This window comes from Schistocerca americana, chromosome 4, assembly GCF_021461395.2.
Source record: "Schistocerca americana isolate TAMUIC-IGC-003095 chromosome 4, iqSchAmer2.1, whole genome shotgun sequence".
Classification (NCBI taxonomy): domain Eukaryota; kingdom Metazoa; phylum Arthropoda; class Insecta; order Orthoptera; family Acrididae; genus Schistocerca; species Schistocerca americana.
The window spans coordinates 286061965-286088607 of NC_060122.1; the positions used below are offsets into that span (position 1 = coordinate 286061965).

General features: G+C 48.3%; 1 protein-coding gene across 5 annotated transcripts in view; it reads left to right on the forward strand.

Annotated features, from left to right (window-relative positions):
• Nucleotides 1-26643, forward strand: part of LOC124612987 (rho GTPase-activating protein 11A-like) — a 98078-nt gene that overhangs the window by 24106 nt on the left and 47329 nt on the right. For all 5 annotated transcript variants that reach the window (XM_047141524.1, XM_047141526.1, XM_047141527.1 and 2 more), the window contains exons 2-3: nt 23799-23999; nt 24309-24439. In XM_047141524.1, coding sequence (XP_046997480.1) covers nt 23799-23999; nt 24309-24439 — 332 coding nt within the window. The remainder of the gene's footprint in view (nt 1-23798; nt 24000-24308; nt 24440-26643) is intronic.

The window sequence follows — 26643 nt, forward strand, 5'->3', positions numbered from 1 at the left end:
TTCTCCTTGCCTTCTCATTGCCTTCTTCTCCCTGCCTTCTCTGGTCTCTGCCTCGGCGTTTGAGACAGTCTGTCCTCTCTCTCCCTCTCTCTCTTCTTTTTCCTCTTCTTCCTTCCTCCCTGTGCGTGCCTGAAGGCCGATCCACGCGTTCGCACGCGTAGCCGGTGACGGGGTAACGCGTAATTCCCCGCCCTGGGTAGACATGTAAGGCACGCACGTACCCCCTGGTAAAGGCCAGGCCCAGGGAGGGGTGATTGCCTGAGCTGATACCTTCTGACCATGCCGATTGGTCCCTCCGTCTGTTTCTCGGGAGGTGTGACCTGAGGTGTAAACATTCACCTAAGGCGGGAGTGCCCTCTGAGAGGGTCCCCACAAGGAAGGAGCGCGCCATCGGAGACGCTGGCAATCATGGGGGATTCCTCCGCAATGGATTTCACTCCATCTCTCTCGACTTCTGCCCAAAAACGGAAACATGACCAGCCACCAGTGACAAAAGTACTACCGCCTGCCCCACAGTTCCTCGTCGTTTCTCGATCTGAGGACGGAAAGGATTTTTCCTCTGTCAACCCTTTCGTTATCCAGAAGGGCGTAGATGCCATAGCCGGATCTGTCAAATCTTGTACCAGGTTGCGTAACGGTACCTTATTACTAGAAACTGAGAGCGCCTTTCAGGCACAAAAACTGCTTCGGGCCACACTCCTGTACACGTTCCCTGTCCGGGTGGAGGCTCACCGAACTTTGAATTCGTCTCGTGGTGTAGTCTATACTAGATCCCTCGACGGATTGACTGACGAGGAGATTCAATCTTTCCTCGCTGAGCAGGGCGTGACGGCTGTCCATAGGGTGATGAAAAAGGTCAACAATGACCTTGTACCGACCCGGACACTTTTCTTGACCTTCGATAGTGTTAAGCTGCCATCGCGCATCAAGGCGGGCTACGAGGTTATTTCTGTTCGCCCCTATGTCCCGACACCTACGTGCTGCTACCAGTGTCAGCGTTTCAATCACACTAGACAGTCTTGTTCCAATGCGGCTAAATGTGTCACTTGTGGCAGGGATGCCCATGAGGGTGACTGTCCACCTCCGTCTCCTCGTTGTGTGAACTGTCAGGGTAACCATGCCGCATCCTCCCGCGACTGTCCTGTCTATAAGGAAGAACGCTGTATCCAAGAAATTCGGGTCAAAGAGAAAGTGTCCACCTCGGCTGCTCGCAAGCTATTGGCTAGTAGGAAGCCCACGCTGCTCCCAGCGGGGAAATACAGTACTGTCCTCGCCTCTCCTCGGACTACCAGGGAGGTGGCAACCCAGACATGCGATCTGACCTTAAGCACCACGGTCGTCCGTTCAGCCAGTGCTAAGATCGCGCGGTTGACGTCTCCTCTTCGTCCCATCACCCCACAGACACCAGCCCCTTCATCAGCTTCTGCTAAGACGAAGACCCAGAAGTCTGATGCACGGGCCTTCAAGAAGGAACTGTCCCGTGCAGACTTCCTACGTACCTCGACCTCCCAGCCTTTGACCGGTACTTCCACCAAACATCCTTCCAAGAAGGCTCATAGGAAGCACAGTTCTCCTTCTCCGCCACGGCGCATTTCTTCTCCTGCACCACCCAGCGGTTCCCGCCCCAGGCTGTCATCCGTTTCGCCTGGCCGCACCGCTGGTAGCCGAACATCTGGCCGTTCACCAGCAGAGGAAGCTCCCCCTCCCGGCCATCTTCCCAAGATGGCTGATGAACCTATAGACCTAATGGACGATGACTGTCCGCCTACTGATAGCGGCGGCAGTGCTCGCTCGAAGCCAGGCCCTCAGCGGCCTTCGAGGTGACCCCTTCTTTCATCTTCCTTTTCTTCTTATGATGGCACTTATTCACTGGAATATTCACAGCATTCGCTCCAACCGAGAGGACTTGAAGTTGCTGCTCCGCTTGCACTGTCCGCTCGTAGTAGCCCTCCAGGAAACGAAGCTACGCCCATGCGATCAAATTGCCTTGGCACACTACACCTCTGTGCGTTTTGACCTACCCCCTGTGGTAGGTATCCCGGCTCATGGAGGGGTTATGTTGCTGGTCCGGGATGATATTTACTACGATCCCATCACGTTGCACACCGGCCTGCAGGCAGTTGCCATCCGCATTACTCTCCCCACTTTTACATTTTCCATTTGTACCGTTTACACTCCATCATCATCTGCCATTACCAGGGCAGACATGATGCAACTTATTGTTCAGCTACCTGCACCATTTTTGTTAACTGGCGACTTCAATGCCCACCATCCCCTTTGGGGCTCTCCAGCATCCTGCCCGAGGGGCTCCCTGTTAGCAGACCTTTTCAACCAGCTCAATCTTGTCTGCCTCAATACTGGCGCCCCTACTTTTCTTTCGGACACATCTCACACCTATTCCCATTTAGACCTCTCTATATGTACTCCCCAACTTGCATGCCGGTTTGAGTGGTATGCGCTTTCTGATACATATTCGAGCGACCACTTCCCGTGTGTTATCCATCTCCTGCAGCATACCCCCTCTCCGTGCTCATCTAGTTGGACCATCTCCAAAGCAGACTGGGGGCTCTTCTCTTCCAGGGCGACCTTTCAGGATCAAACCTTCACAAGCTGTGATCGTCAGGTCGCACACCTCACGGAAGTCATTTTCGCTGCTGCTGAATATTCCATCCCTCACCCTACTTCTTCTCCACGTCGCGTACCGGTCCCCTGGTGGACCGCAGCATGTAGAGACGCTTTACGTGCTCGTCGACGTGCTTTACGCACCTTTAAACGCCACCCTACAGTGGCGAATTGTATCAATTATAAACGATTACGTGCACAGTGTCGTCGTATTATTAAAGAAAGCAAGAAAGCCAGCTGGGCTGCTTTCACAAGCATCTTCAACAGTTTTACTCCTTCTTCTGTTGTCTGGGGTAGCCTGCGCCGGCTATCTGGCACTAAGGTCCACTCACCAGTTTCTGGCTTGACGGTCGCGAATGACGTCCTTGTGGCCCCTGAGGATGTCTCCAAGGCCTTCGGCCACTTTTTCGCCGAGGTTTCGAGCTCCGCTCATTACCACCCTGCCTTCCTCCCCCGCAAACAGGCAGAGGAGGCTAGGCCACCTAACTTCCGCTCCTCGAATCGTGAAAGTTATAATGCCCCATTCACCATGCGGGAACTCGAAAACGCACTTTGCCGATCACGGTCCTCCGCTCCAGGGCCTGATTCTATTCATATTCAGATGCTGAAGAACCTTTCTCCTGCGGGTAAAGGTTTTCTTCTTCGTACTTACAATCGCATCTGGATTGAGGGATATGTTCCCGCATGCTGGCACGAGTCTATTGTTGTCCCGATTCCTAAGCCGGGGAAGGACAAGCACTTGCTTTCCAGTTATCGACCCATCTCGCTTACCAGCTGTGTCTGTAAAGTGATGGAGCGAATGGTTAACTCTCGATTGGTTTGGCTGCTAGAGTCTCGACGCCTACTTACCAATGTACAATGTGGATTTCGTAGGCGCCGCTCTGCTGTTGACTATCTGGTTACCTTGTCGACCTTCATTATGAATAACTTCTTGCGGAAGCGCCCGACCGCGGCTGTGTTCTTTGATTTGGAGAAGGCTTACGACACCTGTTGGAGAGTGGACATTCTCCGCACCATGCATACATGGGGCCTTCGCGGTCGCCTCCCTCTTTTTATTCGTTCCTTTTTAATGGATCGACAGTTCAGGGTACGTGTGGGTTCTGTCCTGCCAGACACCTTTCGCCAGGAGAATGGGGTGCCACAGGCCTCAGTTTTGAGCGTCGCTCTCTTCGCCATCGCGATCAATCCAATAATGGATTGCCTCCCAGCTGATGTATCAGGCTCCCTTTTCGTGGACGATTTTACCATCTATTGCAGCGCGCAGTGTACACGTGTCCTGGAGCGCTGTCTTCAGCATTCTCTTGACCGTCTTTACTCCTGGAGTATCGCCAATGGCTTCCGTTTTTCTGCCGAGAAGACGGTCTGTATTAACTTCTGGCGCTACAAAGAGTTTCTCCCACCGTCCTTATGACTCGGTCCCGTTGCTCTCCCAATCGTGGAGACAACAAAATTTTTAGGTCTTACATTTGACAGGAAACTTAGCTGGTCTCCACATGTGTCATATTTGGCTGCCCATTGTACCCGTTCTTTAAATGTCCTCCGTGTTCTCAGTGGTATGTCGTGGGGAGCGGATCGAACCGTCCTGCTTCGTCTATATTGGTTGATCGTCCGCTCCAAGCTGGATTATGGGAGCTTCGTATACTCCACTGCACGGCCATCCATCTTACGCCGCCTCAACTCCATACAACATCGGGGTTTACGACTTGCGATCGGAGCGTTTTATACTAGTCCCGTAGAGTGTCTTCATGCTGACGCTGGAGAATTGCCACTCACCTACCGGCGCGATATACTGCTTTGTCGGTATGCCTGTCGGCTACTGTCAATGCCCGACCACCCGTCTTATCGTTCCTTTTTTGACGACTCTCTCGACCGTCAATACGGTTTGTATGTCGCTGCCCTGCTACCCACTGGAGTTTGCTTTCGTCGCCTCCTTCAACACCTTAATTTTTCACTCCCTGCAACCTTTCGAGTGGCGAGAGCCACACGCCACCTTGGCTCCAGGCTCAGGTCCGTGTTCACCTTGACCTCAGCTCGCTCCCAAAAGAGGTTACCCCCGGTTCGGTCTACCACTCCCGTTTTGTTGAACTTTGTTCGAAGTTCATCAATATGACCTTCATTTATACAGATGGCTCAAAGACCAATGATGGGGTCGGGTGTTCTTTTATTGTCGGGGCACAAAGTTTCAAATACCGGCTCCATGGCCATTGTTCGGTCTTCACAGCTGAGCTCTTTGCCCTCTACCAGGCTGTTCTTTACATCTGCCGCCACCGACATTCTGCTTATGTCATCTGCTCCGATTCCCTGAGCGCCATCCAGAGCCTCAGTGATCCGTATCCGGTTCACCCTTTCGTGCACCGGATCCACCGCTCTCTTCAGCAGTTGGTGGACGTCGGTTCTCCGGTTCGCTTTATGTGGGTCCCTGGCCATGTCGGTATCCCTGGGAACGAAGCTGCAGATGCCGTGGCCAAGGCTGCGGTCCTCCAGCCTCGAACAGCTTCTTGTTGTGTCCCTTCGTCGGATTGTAGCAGGGTAATTTCTCGGCGCATTTTATCGCTGTGGCATGTCGATTGGGCTGCACTTACAGACAACAAGCTTCGGGCCTTGAAACCTCTTCCCGCGGCTTGGACGTCCTCCTCCCGCCCTTCTCGGCGGGAGGAGGTCGTTTTGGCCCGGTTACGCATTGGACACTGCCGGTTCAACCATCGCCATCTGCTGACGGCTGCGCCGGCGCCGTTCTGCCTATGTGGGCAATTGCTGACGGTGCGCCACATTTTAATGTACTGTCCGGATTTTAACACACTGCGTCTAGATCTTAACCTGCCATGTACTCTAGATGCCATTTTAGCGGATGACCCACGAGCAGCTGCTCGCGTTCTTCGTTTTATCAATTTGACAAACCTCTCTAAGGACATTTGATGATGCTGTTTTTTAATCCTATGCCTGTCAGTCTGTCTTTTATTGTGTTTTCCCTTTTAGTTGTTGTTTTAAACTTGTGCCTCGCGGTGCATTCTTAACGTAGTCAGGGCGCTAATGACCATTGAAGTTGTGCGCCCTAAAACCACAAAAAAAAAAAAAAAAAAAAAAAAAAACAAACACCAGATGGAAGAGAGTGTCCTCTCATTCACTACACGCCACAGTGAACCGTATAACGCCCCCTTTACAGAGTGGGAGCCCCTCAGTGCCCTTGCACATTGCCCTGACAAACCCAGCAAAAACTCACTTTATGTGAATAGCTGTCGGCCCATCAGCTTCACCAACATTTTTTGTAAGCTTCTGGAACGTATGGTGTGTTGGCGGTTGGGTTGGGTCCTGGAGTCACGTGGCCTACTGGCTCTGTGCCAGGGCGGCTTCCACCTGGGTCACTCTACCACTGATAATCTTGTGTCCCTCAAGTCTGCCATCCGAACAGCCTTTTCCAGATGCCAACACCTTGTTGCCTTCTTTTTTGATTTACGAAAAGTGTATGACACCACCTGGCAACATCATATCCTTGGCACAATGCATGAGTGGGGTATCCGAGGCTCGCTCCCGATTTTTATCCAGAATTTCCTGTCGCTGTGTATTTTCCGTGTCCAAGTTGGTGCCTCCCATAGTTCCCTCCATATCCAGAAGAATGGGGTCCCACAGGGCTCCGTATTGAGTGTCTCTCTATTTTTAGTGGCCATTAATGGTCTAGCAACAGCTGTAGGGCCGTCCGTCTCACCCTCTCTGTATGCAGACGATTTCTGCATTTTGTACTACTCCACCAGTATTGGTGTTGCTGAGTGGTGCCTACAGGGAGCCATCCACAAGGCACAGTCATGGGCTCTAGCCCACGGCTTTCAGTTTTTGGCCGCAAAGTCGTGTGTTATGCACTTCTATTGGCATTGTACCATTCATCCAGAATTAGAACTTTACCTTTCTGACGATCCCCTCACTGTAGTTGAGACATCGATTTTTAGGACTGGTTTTCAACTCCTGATTGACTTGGCTTACTCACCTTAGTCACCTTAAGCAGAAGTGCTGGCAGCACCTCAATGCCCTTCACTGCCTGAGCAACACCAACTGGGGTGCAGATTGCTCTAAGCTGTTGCAGGTATGCAGAGCCCTTGTTCAATCCTGCCTTGACTATGGGAGTCTGATTTATGGTGTTGCATTTGCTCGACCCAGTGCAGCACTGTGGCGTTCGACTAGCGATGGGAGCTTTCAGGACAGAGTCTGTGCGGAGGCTGGAGTTCCTCCATTGCAGGTCAGGCGTGAACAACTGCTCGCTAGTTACATTGCACATGTTCGTTCTCCTGCGCACCCGAATTACCACCTTCTTTTCCCGCCCACGTCGGTTCATCTCCCGCATCGGCTGCCCAGGTCAGGGCTTACAATTGCAGTTCGCGTCCAATCCCTTCTATCTGAACTAGAGTCCTTGGCTTTACCACCTATACGTGAGGTCCAATTGCGTACACCTCCGTGGTGTACACCTAGGCCGTGGCTTCGCCTGGACCTTTCACATGACCTGAAGGACTCAGTTCACCCCACGGCTCTCTGCTGTCACTTCATCTCAATTTTTGACATGTACCAAGGCCATGAAGTGATTTACATCGACTGCTCGATGGCTGATGGTCACGTCGGCTTCGCATATTTCCATGGAGGACATATTGAACAACCTTCCTTGTTCGATGGCTGCAGTGTTTTCACTGCCGAGCTGATGGCTATATCTCGTGCTGTTGAGCACATCCATTCATATCCTGGGGAATCGTTTCTTCTGTGTGCTGACTCTTTGAGCAGCCTACAAGCTATCAACCAGTGCTACCCTCGCCATCCTTTGGTAGTGACCATCCAGGAGTCCATCTAAGCCCTGGAAAGGTCCTGTCGTTCAGTGGTGTTTGTATGGACCCCAGGACACGTCAGAATCCCAGGCAACAAACTTGCTGACTTGCTGACTAGCTGGGCAAACGGGCTGCACAGAAACTGCTTATGGATATCAGCATTCCAATAACTGACCTGTGTTCGTTTTCGTGTCGCTAGGATTTTCGGCTTTGGGAGTCGGAATAGCATAGTCTCAGTACGCACAACAAACTGCGTGCCATTAAGGAGACTATGAATGTGTGGCAGTCCTCCATGCGAGCCTCTCACAGGGCTCTGTGGTTCTCTGCCAGCTCCACATTGGCAACGCTTGGGCGACCCACGGCTACCTCCTGCGCCATGAAGACCCACCTCAATGTCGATGTGGCGCCCGGTTGATAGTGGCCCATATTCTGGTGCACTGTCCCACTTCGACTGCCCTGTGATGAAATCTTCGGTTACCTGACTTGTTGCCACTAATTTTATCTGACAACGCCCAATCGGCTGATTTAGTTTCACCTTGTATTTGTGAGGGTGGGTTTTAACATTTAATCTAAATTTTTGCACTTGTCCTTCGTCCCACTGTGTTCTCCACCCTAGTGCTTTTAGGGTGGAGGGTTTAATGTGTTGCACAGTGGCTGGCTTCTCCTTTTTATTCTCATAGTCAGCCAGTCACGGTAATCTGTTTTGTCAATTTAATCTCTTCTTGAGTTTCTGTGGTTTTCTTGTCCCCTTTTTTCCACTTAAGTGTTTGTTGCCTTTCCATTGTTCTTGTGGTTTTTCCTTTCTTTCCATTTTGTGTTGTCAGTCTTTTTTGTTTTATTCTCGCCCTTGTCGCATTGTTTTTTTTGGAACAAGGGGCCAATGATCTAGGTGTTTGCTCCCTTCCCCCCTCTTTTAAACAAAGCAACCACCATCCTCCCCGCCCACCGTGGACAGCATTCCATCTCATTGTGGAGTCATGCTGCTCATCCGGGATGATGTCCATAGCCAGACTACTCATTGAACACCTGCAAGCTGTTGCAGTCTGCATTTTCCTTCCTTGTTTTACTTTTTCTCTTTGTGTTGTCTATATCTGTCCATTACTTGCTGGCACCAGGGCAGATGTGCTCCACCTTATTGGTCAGCTCCCTCACTCCTTTTTGCTACTTGGCAACTTTAATGTCCACCATGCCCTTTGGGGCTCTTCAAGAACCTATCTATGATGTTCCCTCTTGACTGACCTTCTCAACCAACTCAACCACACCTGTCTTAGCACAGGAGCACTCAAGTTCCTTTCAGACTACACACACCTATTACCATTTGGACCTTTCGTTCTGCATTGCCCAGCTTGTCCGTCATCTCATGTGGTCCATTGTCTTTGACATGTACTAGAGTGACCATTTCCTGTGTGCTGTCTATTTGCTGACACCTACCCCAACTGCATGTAAACCCAATTGGCAGCTTCCTAAGCCCAATTGGGGGCATTCGACAAACAATATTTCCTCAGTTGTGATGACCTTATGAATGTTATCCTTACTGCCACAGAATGTTCCATACCTTGCAATTCTTTACCACGCCATGTTCCTTTGCCTGATGGACTGAGGCATGCCGCGGTGTGATTCGAATGCAGAGATGTGGTGTCCATGCTTTTAACTGTCGTCCTACAATGGCAAACTGTATTTGTTATAAACGGTTGTGTGCAGTGTCATCACATTCTTTGGGGTAGCAAAAAAGCTAGCTAGATTTTTTTAATAGTTCTTTTAAGTTTCACTCCCTCTTCCGTCATGTGGGGCAACAGCCATTGGCCGTCTGGGACTGAGGTCCATTCCCTGATTTGCAGCATGATGATGTGATTGTGGACCCTATTGCTACCTCCAACACTCTGGGCCCCTATTTTGCAGAGATTTGAAGCTTCACCCATTATCACCCAGCCCTTCTCTCACTGAAATGAGTGAAGGTGGCTCAGGTGACATCCTACTCCTCTCAGAATTGTTAATGCTACAATGCTGGCTTTGCTATAAGGGAGATTGACCATGCTCTCATCTCATCCCGAACTTCTGCCCCAGGACTGGACGGTGTTTACATTCAGATGTGGCAGCACCTTTCTCTTTCGTACATACAATCATGTTTGGGCAGATGGTACATTTCCCACATGCTCGCCTAAAGCCACTGTCGTACCCACACCTAAGCCCGGCAAGGACAAACAGCTTCCTTCTAGCTGCCACCCCATTTATCTCCTCAGCTGTATTTGCAAGGTGATGGAATGTATGATTCTTGGTCGTCTGGTAAAGTGGCTGTAGTCTCACAATCTACTGACCATTGCGCACTGTTGATTTCATGTGCACCGTTCTTCAGGTGACCTCTCGTCACTTTGTCAAATCATGTTGTGAACAGTTTTCTGCAGAAATAACAGACTGTGGCCGTGTTTTTTGATTTGGCGGATTCCTAAGACACATGTTGGAGGACTGGTATCCTCCATACTCTATACACGTGGGGCTTCCAAGGCTGCCTGCCCAGTTTCCTTCAGAAATTTTTAAAAGACTGAGTTTTCAAAGTACATGTTGGTTCAACCTTGTCAGATACCTTTATCCAGGAGAACAAATAGCCTCAAGCCTCCATCCTGAGCATCGTCCTCTTTACTTTAGCCATTAACCCTGTTATGGACTGTCTCCCACCAGGAATCTCCAGCTTCTGTTTCATCAATGACTTTGCGATCTCTTACTCTTTGCCATGGACTTGTCTCTTGAGCGGCACCTCCAGTGATGTCTTGATTGTCTTTACTTGTGGAGCATCAACAATGACTTTCTCTTCCACCCACTAAACCATTTGTATGAATTTCTGGCAGCTCAGAGGGTTTCTTCCACTGTCTTTACATCTTGGGCCTGTTGCTCTTCTGTTTGCTGAAACTATGAAATTCCTGGGGCTCATGCTTGATAGGAAACTTTCTTGGTCCTCCCATGTGTCTTACGTGGACGCATGCTGTGCATGCATGCTCAATTTCCTATGTGTCCCAAGTGGTACTTCCTAGGAGTGGATCAGACCACCCTTCTCCTTTTGTATCAATCCCTTGCCCAGTTGAAACTATATTATGGGTGTTTTGTGTATTCCTCTGCATGTCCGTCCATGTTACACTGTCTTAACACAATCCACCACCGTGCAAACACTGTCTTAACACAATCCACCACCGTGGAATAGATGTGGCCTCTGGCGTCTTTCACACTAGATCGATTGAGAGTATCTATACAGAAGTTGCAGAACTACCATTGTCATACTGGCATGATGTCCTCTACAGTGAATACCCATGCCATTTGTCTGCCATGCCCAACCACCCATCTTAGGCCCTCTTTTTTTGATGACTTCCTTGACCACCGGTATGGGGTGTGCTCTTTTTGTCTTGTTACCTCCCAAAGTTACCTTTTGGCTACTGCTCCAGCAGATTAACTTAACACTACTGGCTACGTTCCAAATGGGTATGAACCCTTTACTGCGTTGGCTTTGTGCAGTGGCCCATTTTCTTCTTGGACTTCATTTGCTTCCCAAGAACACTACTCTGGATGTGATCTATTGCTGCAAGTTTCTCGACCTTGCACACAACTTAGCAATGGTACTTTCATGTACACTGTGAGTGCTCCGTGACCAACCATGGTGTCAGGTGTGCCTTTGTCATTGGCACCGACCCTTTTCGGTACTGGCCTCCAGAAAATTGCTGATTTTTTGCAGCAGAGCTCTTCATCATCTTATCAGGCCACCCAGTACATCCGGCGATATGTGCTTTTTAACTTTCATATGCTCCAGTTCTTTCAGTGCCCTTCAGAGCTTGTGTGTGCTGTACACAATCCATCCCTCAGTGCAGCAGGTCCAAGAAAGCTCCCACTTGCTTGCTGTTGAGGGAGTCACTGCAGTGTTAGGATTCCTGGTCATGTCGGTCTGAGGTTAAAAGAAACTGCTGACATTGCTGCCATTGGTGCAGTTATCCTGCCTTGGTCTGCTAGCTCTTCCATTGCTTTGAATGATCTCCATGTTACTGTCTGTCGGCATATGATGTCACTTTAGCATCACCAGTGGTTTTCTCTTCACGAGAACAAGCCTCGTGGAATTAAACCTTTACCAATCGTTTGGCTGACCATCTTTGACTTATCATCGCGAGGAGATCAATTTAGCAAGGTTGTATATTGGGCACTGCCTTTTTAGTCATTGCCATTTAAATGGTGATCCCTCATCACTTTGTGCCCATTGTCATCAGCCTTTCTGACAGTTCACCATTTCCATACCCAATGGCCTTCTTTTAACCGGTTACATTCCACAGTATGTTTGCCAGCAGTTTTAGTGAACGACATGTGGGCTATCAACGACTGTTTACACTACTGGCCATTAAAATTGCTACACCACGAAGATGACGTGCTACAGATGCGAAATTTAACTGACAGGAAGAAGATGCTGTGACATGCAAATGATGAGCTTTTCAGAGTATTCACACAAGGTTGGCGCCGGTGGCGACACCTACAACATGCTGACATGAGGAAAGTTTCCAAGCGATTTCTCATACACAAACAGCAGTTGACCGGCGTTGCCTGGTGAAACGTTGTTGTGATGCCTCATGTAAGGAGGAGAAATGCGTACCATCACATTTCCGACTTTGAAAAAGGTCGAATTGTAGCCTATCGCGATCATGGTTTATCGTATTGCGACATTGCTGCTTGCATTGGCAGAGGTCCAATGGCTGTTAGCAGAATATGGAATCGGTGGGTTCAGGAGGGTAATACAGAACGACGACATTTGCAGCAGCATGGACTATCAGCTCGGAGACCATGGCTGGGGTTACCCTTGATGCCGCATCACAGACAAGAGAGCATGTGATGGTGTACTCAACGACGAACCTGGGTGCACAAATGGCAAAACGTAATTTTTTTTGGATGAATCCAGGTTCTGTTTACAGCATCATGATGGTCCCATCTGTCTTTAGCGACATTGCGGTGAATGCACATTGGAAGCATGTATTTGTCATCGCCATACTGGCGTATCACCCGGTGTGATGGTATGGGGTGCCATTGGTTACACGTCTCGGTCACCTCTTGTTCGCATTGACAGCACTTTGAACAGTGGACGTTACATTTCAGATGTGTTACGACCCGTGGCTCTACCCTTCATTCGATCCCTGCGAAATCATTTCAGCAGGATAATGCATGGCCGCATTTTGCAGGTCCTGTATGGGCATTTCTGGATACAGAAAATGTTCGACTGCTGCCCTGACCAGCACATTCTCCAGTGGCCCATTGAACCAATGGGTAGCTGTATCTGTACACGCCATCCAAGCTCTGTTTGACTCAATGCCCAGGCGTATCAGGGCCGTTATTACGGCCAGAGGTGGTTGTTCTGGGTACTGATTTCTCAGGATGTATGCACCCAAATTGCGTGAAAATGTAATCACATGTCAGTTCTAGTATAATATATATGTCCAATGAATACCCGTTTATCATCTGCATTCCTTGTTGGTGTAGCAGTTTTAATGGTCAGTAGTGTACTTTTTACCCATCATAGCAATAGGGTAAAAGACATTTAATCTGTGGTTTGGGAACTTCTCTGTCTGTATGGCACATTTTGTGGACCTTTCTCCGAGAGGAAGGCCTTGTTTTTAGTTCTTTCCTTTCGTCAGTTGAGCTTAACGTATAGTTGCTATTAACTTCTTTTACTTCTTGAAGTTCTAAGGTTATGACATGGGCACTTATGACCTCAGTTGTTTTTGAGCCCTAAAAAAAAAAAAAAAAAAAAAAAAACACTTCAGTGCTAAGTTGAGGGATTGAGGGAAAGAAGGAGCAGCATTTTAAACATCTGAAATGCCTCAGCCCTTACTTATTGGTGGCAGGCACAACATGGCTGCTTGAATTTTAATAAATTTTTCTCGTATTTGTCTGACTGGTTTATGACACGAGGTTCAACAAGGGTGTCTTGCCCAATTATCTTTAACATATACATATACATCATCAGCAGTTCAAACATATGGTGAATGGGAGGGGAATGGCATTAAGGGACAGGAAAGGACACCAGGTGCTAGGGCCAGGAAAGGATACCAGGTGCATTCAGTGTGTATGCCTGCGGGCCTCATTCAACATGTTCAAGAGGCTATTCCAGCAGCCATTAGAGGACAGGGTGCAACCAACTGCAGATTGTGGCACACATTGGAACGAATGCTGCCTGCTGTCTGGGCTTAGAGATAATACTTGGGTCATTCTAGTGACTGGCAGAAAAAGTTGAGTGATATATCAGTGAGGAACTTGAAACTTTCAGCACATGGCAGGAGCTTGTAGACGAACTACAGCTCAAGTTAAAAAGAATAGTTGACCTCTCACAGGATAGATATGTACCCACAAGAACAGTCCATACTGGGAGGGAACGACCATGGTATACAGTCACTGTAAAGAAAGTTCTAAAGAAACCGAAGTTATTGCATTATAGGTGTAAAATAAAGCAAAAGGCTACAGACAAAGAAACGCTAAATGAAACATGTTTGGCTGTCAAGAGAGCAATGCATGATGCCTTCAATGGCTACCGTAACAGAATATTGTCAAATGATATTTCACAATACCCAAAGAAATTCTGTTGTATGTAAAGGCTGTCAGTGGCACCAATGTTAGTGTCCAGTCCCTAGCGAATAATGAAATTGAGGATAGCAAAGCAAAAGCTGAAATGCTTAACTCCATTTTCAAATGTTCCTTTACAATGAAAAATCCAGGAGAACAGCCCCAATGTAATCCTCATACCACTGAAAAGATGAATGAAGTAAGTATTGAGAAGCAGCTGAAATCATTAAAAATAATCAAATCTGCAGGGTCTGATAGAATTCCTATCAGATTTTATACAAATTTGCAGCTCAGTTGGGCAGTCTTCTAACTATAATCCATTGTATATCCCTTGAACAAAAAACCATGCCCACTTCCTCGAAAAATGCGCAGGTCACACCCATCTATAAGAAAGAAGGGTAGTAGAAGTGATTCACAAAACTACCATCTAATATCCTTGACACTGATTTGTTGTAGAATCTTAGAAGATATGAGCACAAACGTAATGAGGTATCTTGAACAGAATGACCACCTCAATGCCAGCCAGCATGGATTTCGAAAAAATTGATCATGTGAAACCCAACTCTCACTTTTCTGACATGACATACTGAAAGCTTTGGGTCAAGACAACAAGTATATGCAATATTTTTTGATTTGCAAAAAGCACTTGACTCCGTACCACACCTATGTTTATTTTCAAAAGTACAATCATATGGGATATCAAATGAAGTTTGTGACTGGATTGAAGACCTTTTAGTAGGTAGGACACAGCATGTTATCTTGGATTGAGAGTGATCGTCAGATGTAGAAGTAACTTCAGGTGTCCCAGGTGTGCGTTGGGACCATTGCTGTTCGTGTTATATATTAATGACCTTGAAGACAATATTAATAGTAACCTAAGGCTATAATGAAGTACTATCTGAAAGAAGCTGCATAAATATTCAGTCCGATCTTCAAAGTGGTGCAAAGATTGGCAACTTGCTTTAAATGTTCAGAAATGTAAAATCGTGCACTTTACAAAAACATAGTATCCTATGACTATAATATCAATGAGTCACAGTTGGAAGCGGCCAACTCGTAAAAGTACCTGAATGTGACACACTATAGGGATATGAAATGGAATGAGCGTATAAGTTGTTGTGGGTAAAACAGATGGTATACTCCAGTTTATAGGTAGAATACTGGGGAAGTACAATCATGTCTACAAAGGAGATTGCTTACATATCACTCCTGTAACCCATCCTAGAATATTGTTGAACTGTGTGGGACCTGTGGAAATGTCGTGTGGCTAGGGCCTCCCGTCGGGTAGACCGTTCGCCTGGTGCAGGTCTTTCGATTTGACGCCACTTCGGCGACCTGCCTGTCGATGGGGATGAAATGATGATGATTAGGACAACACAACACCCAGTCCCTGAGCGGAGAAAATTTCCGACCCAGCCGGGAATCGAACCCGGGCTCTTTGGATTGACAGTCTGTCACGCTGACCACTCAGCTACCGGGGCGGACTGTGGGACCTGTATGAAATAGGAGTAATGGGGGGAGGGGTGGGGGGGGGGAGGCATTATGAGTGGTCACCGGTTTGTTTAATCCATGGGAGAGCCACAGATACAGAAGGAACTGAATTGTATGACTTGAAGATAGACGTGAACTATCCTGAGAAAGTCTATTAACGAAGTTTCAAGAACCGACTTTAAATTGTGGCTCTAGGAATATACCAGAGCAGGAGAATGCTAAATGTGAGCAATGCATTGGAGATTGTACTAATTCCCAGAGTCATCATTTAAAGATGCTTCTTGAAACTTTGTTGATAGGCTTCCTCAGGATCGTTTACGTCTGTCTTCAAGAGTAATCCAGTTCAGCTCCTTCAGTATCTGTGACACTCTTCCACAGATTTAATAAACCCGTGACCCTTCATACTGCCCTTCTCTGTATGTTCATATCGCCTTCATACAGGTCCTGCACACTTCAATAACATTCTAGGATAGGTCACAGGAGTGATTTGTAAGCAATCTACTTTCTAGACTGACTGCATTTCCCCAGTATCCCACCAATAAACCAATATCTGCCATCTGCTTTACCCACCCCCTGTGGGTCCGGGGTAAGAATAGGCCCGAGGTATTCCTGCCTGTCGTAAGAGGCGACTAAAAGGAGTTTCAACCATTTTGGCCTTCCATGTGATGGTCCCCTTTGGAGTTTGACCTCCATTTTTCAAAATTCTGCAGAAGTACGAGCCTTTTGGGGAAGGACGCCTTACGTGGTGTACCACTGGTCCTCAGTGCACTAAGACCTTGGCACTCAGCATTGTACCGGCGTTGTAACCATACCCACTATTCCTCAAATTGAGCCTAAACGCCTGATGGGCTGTACAAGTTACGCCCATAGTGCGTCCCCATCTGCACCTACGATCATGATGGACTTTCCATGGCACCAGAAATCCAGCACGGTAGCCAGCCCGTTGTGGTGGGGTCGTCATGTACCCTCTAGGTTGTAGCCCCCTGACAACACAGGGATCGTACTGCCGATACCTGAGCTGCACCCTCCCCACGTCGGCCAAGGAGTAGATGTCCGTCTCCTTGGGGCATCAGGACTCCCGGCAACGGTCATCCTGCCAGGTGGCCCTTGCTGAGGCTGGGTGGCGCCCGTGGGGAGAGCCCCTGGTCGGAGTGGGTGGTATCGGGGCGGATGTTTCGCAGATGAAACGTCAACACGTATCAGGTCGCTCTGCGACCGAGTCTTTCAAACGGAAAGGTGCTGTCTCTAGTTCTGGTTCTCCTGCCCTTTCCCCCTTGGCCACTCCCTGGGAGGAGGGACAGGCCCGCCGGCTTGGGGCGAAGTACTTCCCCCGCTATTTGGTCTGTTCTTGAACCGATGGGGGGACGTTTACCACCTCCAAGCCCATGTTTTTTGTTCAGCACATTGAGGACAACTTCGGGGAAATCGAGGCTCTCAGTAAGATGCGTTCGGGGTCCGTTCTTCTAAAGACCACCTCCGTCACACAGTCGGCGGCGCTCCAGGCGTGCGACCGCCTAGGGGATATCCCTGTGTCCATTGTCCCGCATCTGGCACTAAATAGGACGCAGGGGGTTATTTTTCATCAGGACCTCCTGCTGCAATCTGATGAGGAGCTCAGGGCCAACCTGGAGTGCCGAGGCGTGCATTTCGTCCGGCGAGTCCAACGCGGCCCCAAAGACCGTCGCATCGACACCGGGGCCTTTATCCTCGCCTTCGAGGGGTAAAGGTGATGTGCTACCGGTGCGACGTGCGACCTTATGTCCCGCCTCCTATGCGCTGTTTTCGGTGTTTGCGCTTTGGGCACATGTCGTCACGGTGTGAGGCTGAGCCCCTTTGTGGCGACTGTGGACGTCCTCTTCGTGAGGAACATACGTGCACCCCACCACCTTGGTGCGTTAATTGTCCTCGCATCCACTCGCCTAAATCCTCAGACTGCCCCGCATATCAGAAGGAGAAGAAGATACAAGAACTCAAAACTTTGGATCGTCTCTCTTATTCTGAGGCCAGGAAGAAGTATGACCGCCTCCATCCCGTGCCGTTGACCACTTCGTTTGCCTCAGTTGTGTCCCCTCCTTCCGCGGTATCCTCACCCCTATCCTGTCCCCCCTCCGCCTCCTCCCCCCATCATGGGTCTCTGCCTCCGCCTCCTCCCCCCATCCTGGGTCTCTGCCTCTGCCTCCCAAATCCCTCCCTTCCACCTTCCAAATCCTCCTCCCCCGTGCCCCCCCCCCCACCCAATCCTCTTCTCAGGCGTCCATCGGGGAAACGTTCCGGACCCCAGCTTCCGAGGTACGGCGTTCCAAAACGGAACCCGCGCGTGAGGACCTTCTTCGGGTCCAGCCCACCACCCCTGTGCCTCCTCGGACTTCCAGGAAGGCCCCCAAGAAGAAGTCTCTATCCCCCTCTCCACCCCGGCGCGTTTCGTCTGACACTCCATCCGTGAGTCGCTGCTCCCGGCCGTCCTCAGTTTCGCCGGGACGCTCTGCTGCCAGGCGCTCAGCTGGCCTCTCGTCGGCAAATGATGCTGCCCCTCCTACACCACCAGGGACAGCGGCCGCAGCTGGCGATGACTCGGGAACAGGATCCGCCTCCCGCCGGTTGTAGCGTTGTTCCCTCGAAACCTGGCCCTCCGCGGCCGTCGAGGTGACCAGCTCTTCCCCCGTCTCGTTCCCCCTCTTTTTTGACTAGCGATGGCCTTGTTACATTGGAACATAAGAGGTATTCAATCTAATCGGGAGGAATTACAACTGCTCCTCCGCCTGCACTGTCCACTCGTCCTTGGTCTCCAGGAAACCAAGTTGCGCCCGACTGACCGTATTGCCTTTACCCACTATATCTCGGAGCGGTATGACCTCACCCCTGTGGACGGTATCCCAGCTCATGGTGGGGTCATGTTGCTCGTTCGGGACGATGTCTATTACCATCCCATCCCATTGACCACCCCACTCCAAGCAATAGCTGTCCGTATTACTCTTTCTGCCTTCACTTTTTCAGTTTGTACCATCTACACTCCATCGTCATCCGCTGTTAGTCGGGCTGACATGATGCACCTGATTGTTCAGCTTCCCCCGTCGTTTTTATTGTTTGGCGACTTCAATGCCCATCATCCCCTTTGGGGCTCTCCTGCATCCTGTCAAAGAGGCTCCCTCTTGGCGGATGTCTTCAACCATCTCAATCTTGTCTGCCTCAGTACTGGCGCCCTGACTTTCCTCTCGGACTCTACTCATACCTACTCCCACTTGGACCTCTCGATCTGTTCTACCACTCTTGCCCGTCGGTTCAAGTGGTATGTCCTTTCTGACACCTATTCGAGCGACCACTTCCGCTGTGTCGTTCGTCTCCTGCACCACACCCCATCCCCACGTCCTTCGAGCTGGAACATACCGAAAGCTGACTGGGGACTTCACTCCTCCCTGGCGACCTTTCCGGACCACGATTTTCTCAGTTGTGACAGTCAGGTCAAATACCTCACGGCTGTTATCATCAATGCTGCCGAACGTTCCATTCCTCGTACTACCTCTTCTTCACATCGCGTTTCCGTCCCCTGGTGGAACGAGGCTTGTAGAGACGCTATCCATGCTCGACGATGTGCTTTACGCACCTTTCGCCGCCATCCTACATTGGCGAATTGTATTGGATACAAATGACTCCGAGCGCAATGCCGTAGAGTCATCAAAGACAGCTAAATGCTTGTTGGGCCTCTTTCACCATCTCCTTTAACAGTTTTACTCCCTCTTCTGTCGTATGGGGTGGCCTGCACCACCTGTCGGGCATTAAGGCCCACTCCTCGGTACCTGGCCTGACCTCAGGTAATGAGGTCCTCGTTGATCCTGTGGCTGTCTCCAACGCCTTCGGCCGGTTTTTCGCGGAGGTTTCAAGCTCCGCCCATTACCACCCTGCCTTCCTTCCCAGGAAAGAGGCAGAAGAGGCTCGGCGACCTTCCTTCCACTCGCTGAATCTGGAAACTTATAATGCCCCTTTCACTATGCGGGAACTCGAACGTGCGCTTGCACTGTCCCGGTCCTCTGCTCCGGGGCCAGATGCCATTCACGTTCAGATGCTGGCACACCTTTGTCCGGCAGCCAAAAAGCTTCCTTCTTCGTACCTACAATCGCGTCTGGACCGAAGGTCAGGTCCCCATGCGTTGGCGTGACGCCGTCATTGTTCCTATACCCAAACCCGGGAAGGATAGACACCTTCCTTCTAGTTACCGCCCCATTTCTCTTACAAGCTGTGTCTGTAAGGTGATGGAGCGCATGGTTCAAGCTCGGTTAGTTTGGATTCTTGAATCTCGACGGCTACTTACCAATGTCCAATGCGGCTTTCGTCGCCGCCGCTCCGCTGTTGACCACCTTGTGACCTTGTCGACATTCATCATGAACAACTTTTGGCGAAGGCGCCAAACGGTAGCCGTGTTCTTCGATTTGGAGAAGGCTTATGATACCTGTTGGAGAGGAGGTATCCTCCGCACTATGCACAGGTGGGGCCTACGCGGTCGCCTGCCCCTTTTTATTGATTCCTTTTTAACGGATCGAAAGTTTAGGGTACGTGTGGGTTCCGTATTGTCCGACGTCTTCCTCCAGGAGAACGGAGTGCCTCAGGGCTCCGTCTTGAGCGTAGCCCTTTTTGCCATCGCGATCAATCCAATTATGGATTGCATTCCACCTAATGTCTCAGGCTCTCTCTTTGTCGATGACTTCGCGATCTACTGCAGTGCCCAGAGAATATGCCTCCTGGAGCGCTGCCCTCAGCGTTGTCTAGACAGCCTATACTCATGGAGCATGGCAAATGGCTTCCGGTTCTCTGAAGAGAAGACGGTTTGTATCAACTTTTGGCGATACAAAGCGTTCCTTCCGCCATCCTTACATCTCGGTCCCGTTGTTCTCCCATTCGTGGAAACAACTAAGTTTCTAGGGCTCACGTTGGACAGGAAACTGTGTTGGTCTCCGCATGTCTCTTATTTGGCGGCCTGTTGTACACGTTCCCTTAATGTCCTCAGAGTTCTTAGTGGTTCATCTTGGGGAGCAGATCGCACTGTCCTGCTTCGCTTGTATCGGTCCATAGTCCGATCGAAGCTGGATTATGGGAGCTTCGTCTACTCGGCCATCCCTCTTACGCCGTCTCAACTCCATCCACCATCAGGGGTTACGCCTTGCGACCGGAGCCTTCTACACTAAAGTCTTTATGCTGAAGCTGCCGAATTACCATTGACCTACTGGCGCGACGTACTGCTGTGTAGGTATGCCTGCCAGCTGTTGTCTATGCCCGACCACCCCTCTTATCAGTCCTTCTTCGCCGATTCTCTCGACCGTCAGTACGGGTTGTATGTGTCTGCCCTGCTGCCCCCCCGGAGTCCACTTCCGTCGCCTGCTTCGACAATTGGATTTTGCCCCCCCTACCACCTTCAGAGAGGGTGAGAGCCCGACACCACCTTGGCTCCAGGCTCCGGTTCATATTTATCTCGACCTCAGCTCACTCCCGAAGGAGGGTACTCCGGCTGCAGTGTATTGCTCACGGTTTGTCAAACTTCGTGCTCGACTTGCCGGTCACACCTTTATTTACACCGATGGCTCCAAAACTGACGATGGTGTCGGCTGTGCCTTTGTCGTCGGGGCTGCCACCTTTAAATACCGGCTCCTCGACCAATGTTCCAGCTTTACGGCCGAGCTTTTTGCTCTCCATCAGGCCGTTCAGTATGCCCGCCGCCACCGCCATTCATCGTATGTACTCTGCTCTGACTCACTCAGTGCTCTTCAGAGCCTTGGAGCTCCCTATCCGGTCCATCCCTTGGTTCAACGGATACAGCAGTCCCTCCATTCTTTTGCTGATAATGGTTCTCCTGTCAGCTTTCTGTGGGTTCCCGGACACGTAGGAGTGCCTGGGAATGAGGCTGCGGATGCTGCAGCCAAGGCTGCAGTCCTCCTGCCTCGGCCAGCCTCCCATCGTGTCCCGCCATCTGACGTTGGTGGGGATGTTTGTAAGAGGCTTGTGTCGTTGTGGTGGGATGCTTGGTAATCCCTCCAAGGAAACAAGCTCCGGGCAGTAAAACCGCTTCCAACTGCTTGGACAACCTCCTCCCGACCGTCTCGGCGAGAGGAGGTCCTTCTGACCAGGTTGCGGATTGGGCATTGCCGGTTTAGCCACCGCTACCTGCTCTCTGGTGACCCAGCCCCGCAGTGCCCTTGTGGTCAGGCATTAACAGTGCGCCATGTTTTATTGTTGTGTCCCCACTTTAGTCAATCTCGTGTTGTCCTGTCCCTGCCCTCTACTTTACCGGATATTTTAGCTGACGACGCTCGAGCAGCTGCTCGTGTTCTGCGTTTTATAACTTTGACTGGCTTGTCCAAAGACATCTAACCTTTTTACTTATTTTATCTCCATCTTTGTTAGGTCTTTCTGGTGTCCCCCCCTCCCCTTGAGTTTTACTAGATTCCATGTGCTCTAACAACAGTGACTGGGCGCTAATGACCTCAGTAGTTGAGCGCCCTTAAATCCCCCCCCAACAGTTGTAGGATACAATGGTTTTTTTGTTTTGTGAAGTGCACAATTTTACATTTCTGAACATTTAAAGCAAGTTACCAATCTTTGCACCACTTTGAAGACCGGACTGAATATTTATGCAGCTTCTTTCAGATAGTACTTCATTATACATAACTGCATCACCTGCAAAAGGCCTGAGGTTAACATTCTATTAACATTGTCTGCAATGTCATTAATATAGAATGTGAACAGCAAGCATCTCAACACATTTCTATGGGACACACCTGATGTTACTTCTACATCTGATGACTCTCCATGCAAGATGACATGCTGTGTCCTCCCTACAGAAAAGTCCTCAATCCAGTCAAGTTTCGCTCGATGCCCCATATGGTCATACTTTGGACAATAAACATAGGTATGGTACAGAGTAAAATGCTTTTTGGAAATCAAGAAATAATGCATACGCGTGGTTGCCTTGATCCAAAGCTTTCAGTACGTCAGGTAAGAAAATTGAGAGTTGGGTTTCATGTAATGGATTTTTTAGGAATCCATGCTGATTGGCATTGTTGAGGTTATTCTGTTAAAGGTACCTCATTACATTTGAGCTCAAAATAACGTTCTAATATTCTACAACAAATTGATGTCAAAGATATTAGATGGCAGTTTTGTGGATCACTTCTACTACCCTTCCTGCAGACGGGTGTGACCTGTGCATTTTTCAAAGAACTGTGCATTGTTTTATGTTTGAGGGATCTACAATAGATTATAGTTAGAAGACGGGCTAACTTAGCTGCAAATTCACATAGAATTTGACAGGTATTCCATGGGGCCCTGGAGCTTTGTTCAATTTTAATGATTTCAGCTGTTTCTCAACACCACTGACACTAATTCTTATTTCACTCATCTTTTCAGTGGTATGAGGATTAAATTGGGCAGTTATCCTGAGTTTTTTGTTGTAAAGGAACATTTAAAAACAGAGTTAAACATTTCAGCAATTCCTTTGCTACTCTAAATTTCAGTTCCTGTCTCATTCGCTAGGGACTGGACACTAACTTTGGTGCCCCTAACAGTCTTTACATACGACCAGAATGTCTTTGGGTCTTCGTGATAGATCATTTGACAATATTCTGCTTTGGTAGTCTTTGAAGGCTCACATGTTACTCTCTTGACAGCTCTCCTGTCATCTGTGATACTTTAGCCACAGGGTCAGAACTGCACTGAACTGTGGGCACACATTTCAAACAGTCAGTAGTTTCAGACAGTAGCAGTAACACAGTACACTTCATGAATCACAACTAAATGAAGGTGCTGACAGAGATCTCTCATTTCTGGAATTCAATCTTAAAATTAAAACTGCATAATATCTCATCAATCGTAACTCTAAATATCTTCTCAGCAAGGCCTGAGATGCCACTCGATATGTACATAAAGAGTGCCAAGACCAGAATAGAGCTTTCCTACTTGCTATTTTAACTACCTTTGAGTGTAAACCTGGAATATTCCTGTATCCTCTAGTTTCTAAATATTAGTGAGCCTATCAGCTTTCATGTCAACAACAACAACAACATCAGCTTTCATGTCTGTCTTTGTTCACTTCCTCATGACAAACAAAAGCTTTTCCCTGTGTTTTTACAGGATTGTTTTGGAGTTAGGACAGTTCTGTTTTTATTCACACTGGTTTAGAAAACATGTAAATCTAGTTCATACTAGTGAAGCAAGCAAAATACATTTTTTTAAAGATGGTTTGGGAATACTACTTAAAATTAGTTTTAAAACATTATGCCTTGGTTGAGAAACAGCTAATGCATTGAAACATTTTTGTTGCAGTTACGAGCAACAGGTAATGATGGAAGACTTTTCAAAAAGCCTTTACATCAGCTGCAGTGTCAGAAAATAACTTTGGAGTCTGGATGTGAGGCTGAAGTCCCTACTTTCATTATCGAAGCTTGTAAATGTATTGAAGAGAACTGTGGTACAGAAGGGCTCTTTCGCAAAGCAGGTTCAAATGCCCGACAAAGGCAGATAAAGGTGTGTATGTAACTAATCAAATAATTTCACTTAATTATAGCATTGTTAAAATGGTGGCACATAGTTTGTGTGCAGAAACAGAATCTGTGCCACAACCCAATACTTGTGGGGGTTGACAAAATGCTAAGGGGAAATTTATTTTTGGATGACTCATCTTTCCATTCTGACCCAACAATATGCCAGAATTGAAGTTGTTATCAGTTGACTAGAAAGTGAGGATTTGCAACCAGAATAGATTTCCTTTGCCTTAATTTGTTTATTTTATTATTTTTATTTTTTAAATTTGATTTGCATATTGAATTTTTGCAGACGCATCTTGACAGTGGTGGAAAACTTGGTGGACAGCATCATGTGATAGACGTTGCAAATGTTCTGAAGCATTTCTTCAGAGAGCTTCCAGAACCACTCCTGCCATACATTTACCATGATCTTTTTATGCGGTATGTTCATACACTGGTGAATAATATTTACAGATGCAAACTTTAGTGTAGTACATAATCAAAAAATTAAAGTGAGTCCTTCTGCTTGTTCTTCCATATGTTTTTCAGGGCATGATTATTTTCCTGTAATACATGCAAACAGATGATGTACCTTTCATAGTTTTACTCTTGTGTTTGAGAAGTTCTCTGTTACCACATAGATTTCTTTTCCAAATAACAGTATTGTATTTCTTGTTCACCCCCGCTGTCATTTAAACTTGGCACCACAAACACTGTATTACACCATGCGTCCATTTTCTATTGCTGTAGCATGTTTAGTGTCATAGGTGTCAACTTCGTGCATCTTTCATCTTCCACTAATTTGGCCGCATGCGAACATGTAGTAACTCTTACACAGGTATGATTACTCCACTGCTCCTCTCAGCACTACAAGAATGCCACATTTTCACAGCACAGTTTAAGTACTTCTCAGTTTGGCTTTCGTGATTTGATTCTCTAGAGAGCCATATGTTATCTAACAAAAGTCTCCCTGAAAGAGCGAAACAACAAAGCTATTCTGTTGGCGCTATCTGTGCCTTTGTTTGTGTGGACTGTAAAATTATACACAACACGTAATAATGTTTAATTAAGCAATGAAAAATCCAGGACGGATTAATGACTGTTATGAAAAGGATAGATTGCTACTCGCCACATAGTGGAGATGTTGAGTCACAAACAGGCACAACAAAAAAATTGCTGAGCAAGTAAGCTTTGGCTAAAAGGCCTTCTAGAGTACACACACACACACACACACACACACACACACACACACACACACACACACACACACACTCTGTGCATGATGGGAGATGCAGTCTGGATGGTGGGGCAAGTAGGTGGCTGGGGCAGGGAGGGGGAGGGAGAGCGGGGTAGTGAGAATTCAGGGATATGGTGGGAATTGGGAGAGGGCAGCTGGGTGCTGTCGTGAGGAGGGCTGGGGGTGGGTAGAGGGAGTGAAAAAGCAGAGAACTAAAAAGACTGTGGTGCATTGGTGGAACAGAAGGCTCTGTTTTGCTGGAGTGGCAGCAAGGAAGTGCACAGGTGGCTAAAGTACACTGATTATTGGAGTTTGGCCAGGGGGTTGACTGTTCTCCACCCACCTATTCCCTTCCCTGCTCCCACACCAATGCACCCACAATCCTTTTACTTCTCCCTTTTCCGACCCCCCCCCCCCCCCTTCCCTCTTCCCACCCCAAACCTTCTGAATGCACTAACTGTTCCAATCTGTCCCAATCGTGTCGCTATATGCTCTCACAAGTAGCACTTTACTGTCCCCCTCTCCTACCTTGCTATCCCTTCCCCTAGCCAACCCAGCCTTGTCCCTAACGCCACCACCTGGTATGCTTCTCCCATCGTGCGCAGTTGCTCACAGTCTGGCCTCGGCAGCCAGTGCATTGCTTTGTGAGGAAACAGTGGTGCATCGCTTGCATATTTCACTAGAATTAATTGTTGTTTCTCATGCAACCTGAAAAACAGAACATTGGATGTGAGGCAGTAATGCTTTCCTGCTCTTATTGCACTTATTGTTGTACCTTGTATTGTTCCCCTTTTAATCTGGGTATTTTTAGGAATTTTCTGTCATTGTTATCAGCTTTCTGGAATAAACATGCCCTTACACTTCGAAGGTGCTGCATAAGCTGTTGCTTTGGTGGAGAATGGTTGCAGCAAGCATTATGCTGTGGAAGTGTTCAGAACTGCAGCTTCCACTACTTCCAGAACCGTAAGAAGGTACAGAGAAGTTGGAGACTATGCAAGGAAATCAGGATCAGGCGTGAGAACAACATGGGCACAGTATTACCACTTCTTACGATATCAAGTTTTCCACAACTGTCAGCCTGCTACTGCTGAAGCACGAAATTAACTCCACCAATGTTACTGAGAGAACCATCTGAAGAAGACTGGAAGAAGTCAATCTTCAATTCTGAAGATCCACCACATGCCCAGAACTCACCAGAGAGCATCACACAACTTCATCTGTTTTGCATATAATATCATGGCTGGAGAGAATAACTGAGAGAGCAAGAGTCATTCATTGATCTTGCATGTTCTCATCCAGGATGCCTTAACAGGGTAGTTCTCTGTTGGGGTGGCAAGAAATCAGTATGACTGCAAGAACAAATTTGGTCTTTGTAGAGCTACTGGTCTTAAAGCATATTGGTATGTGG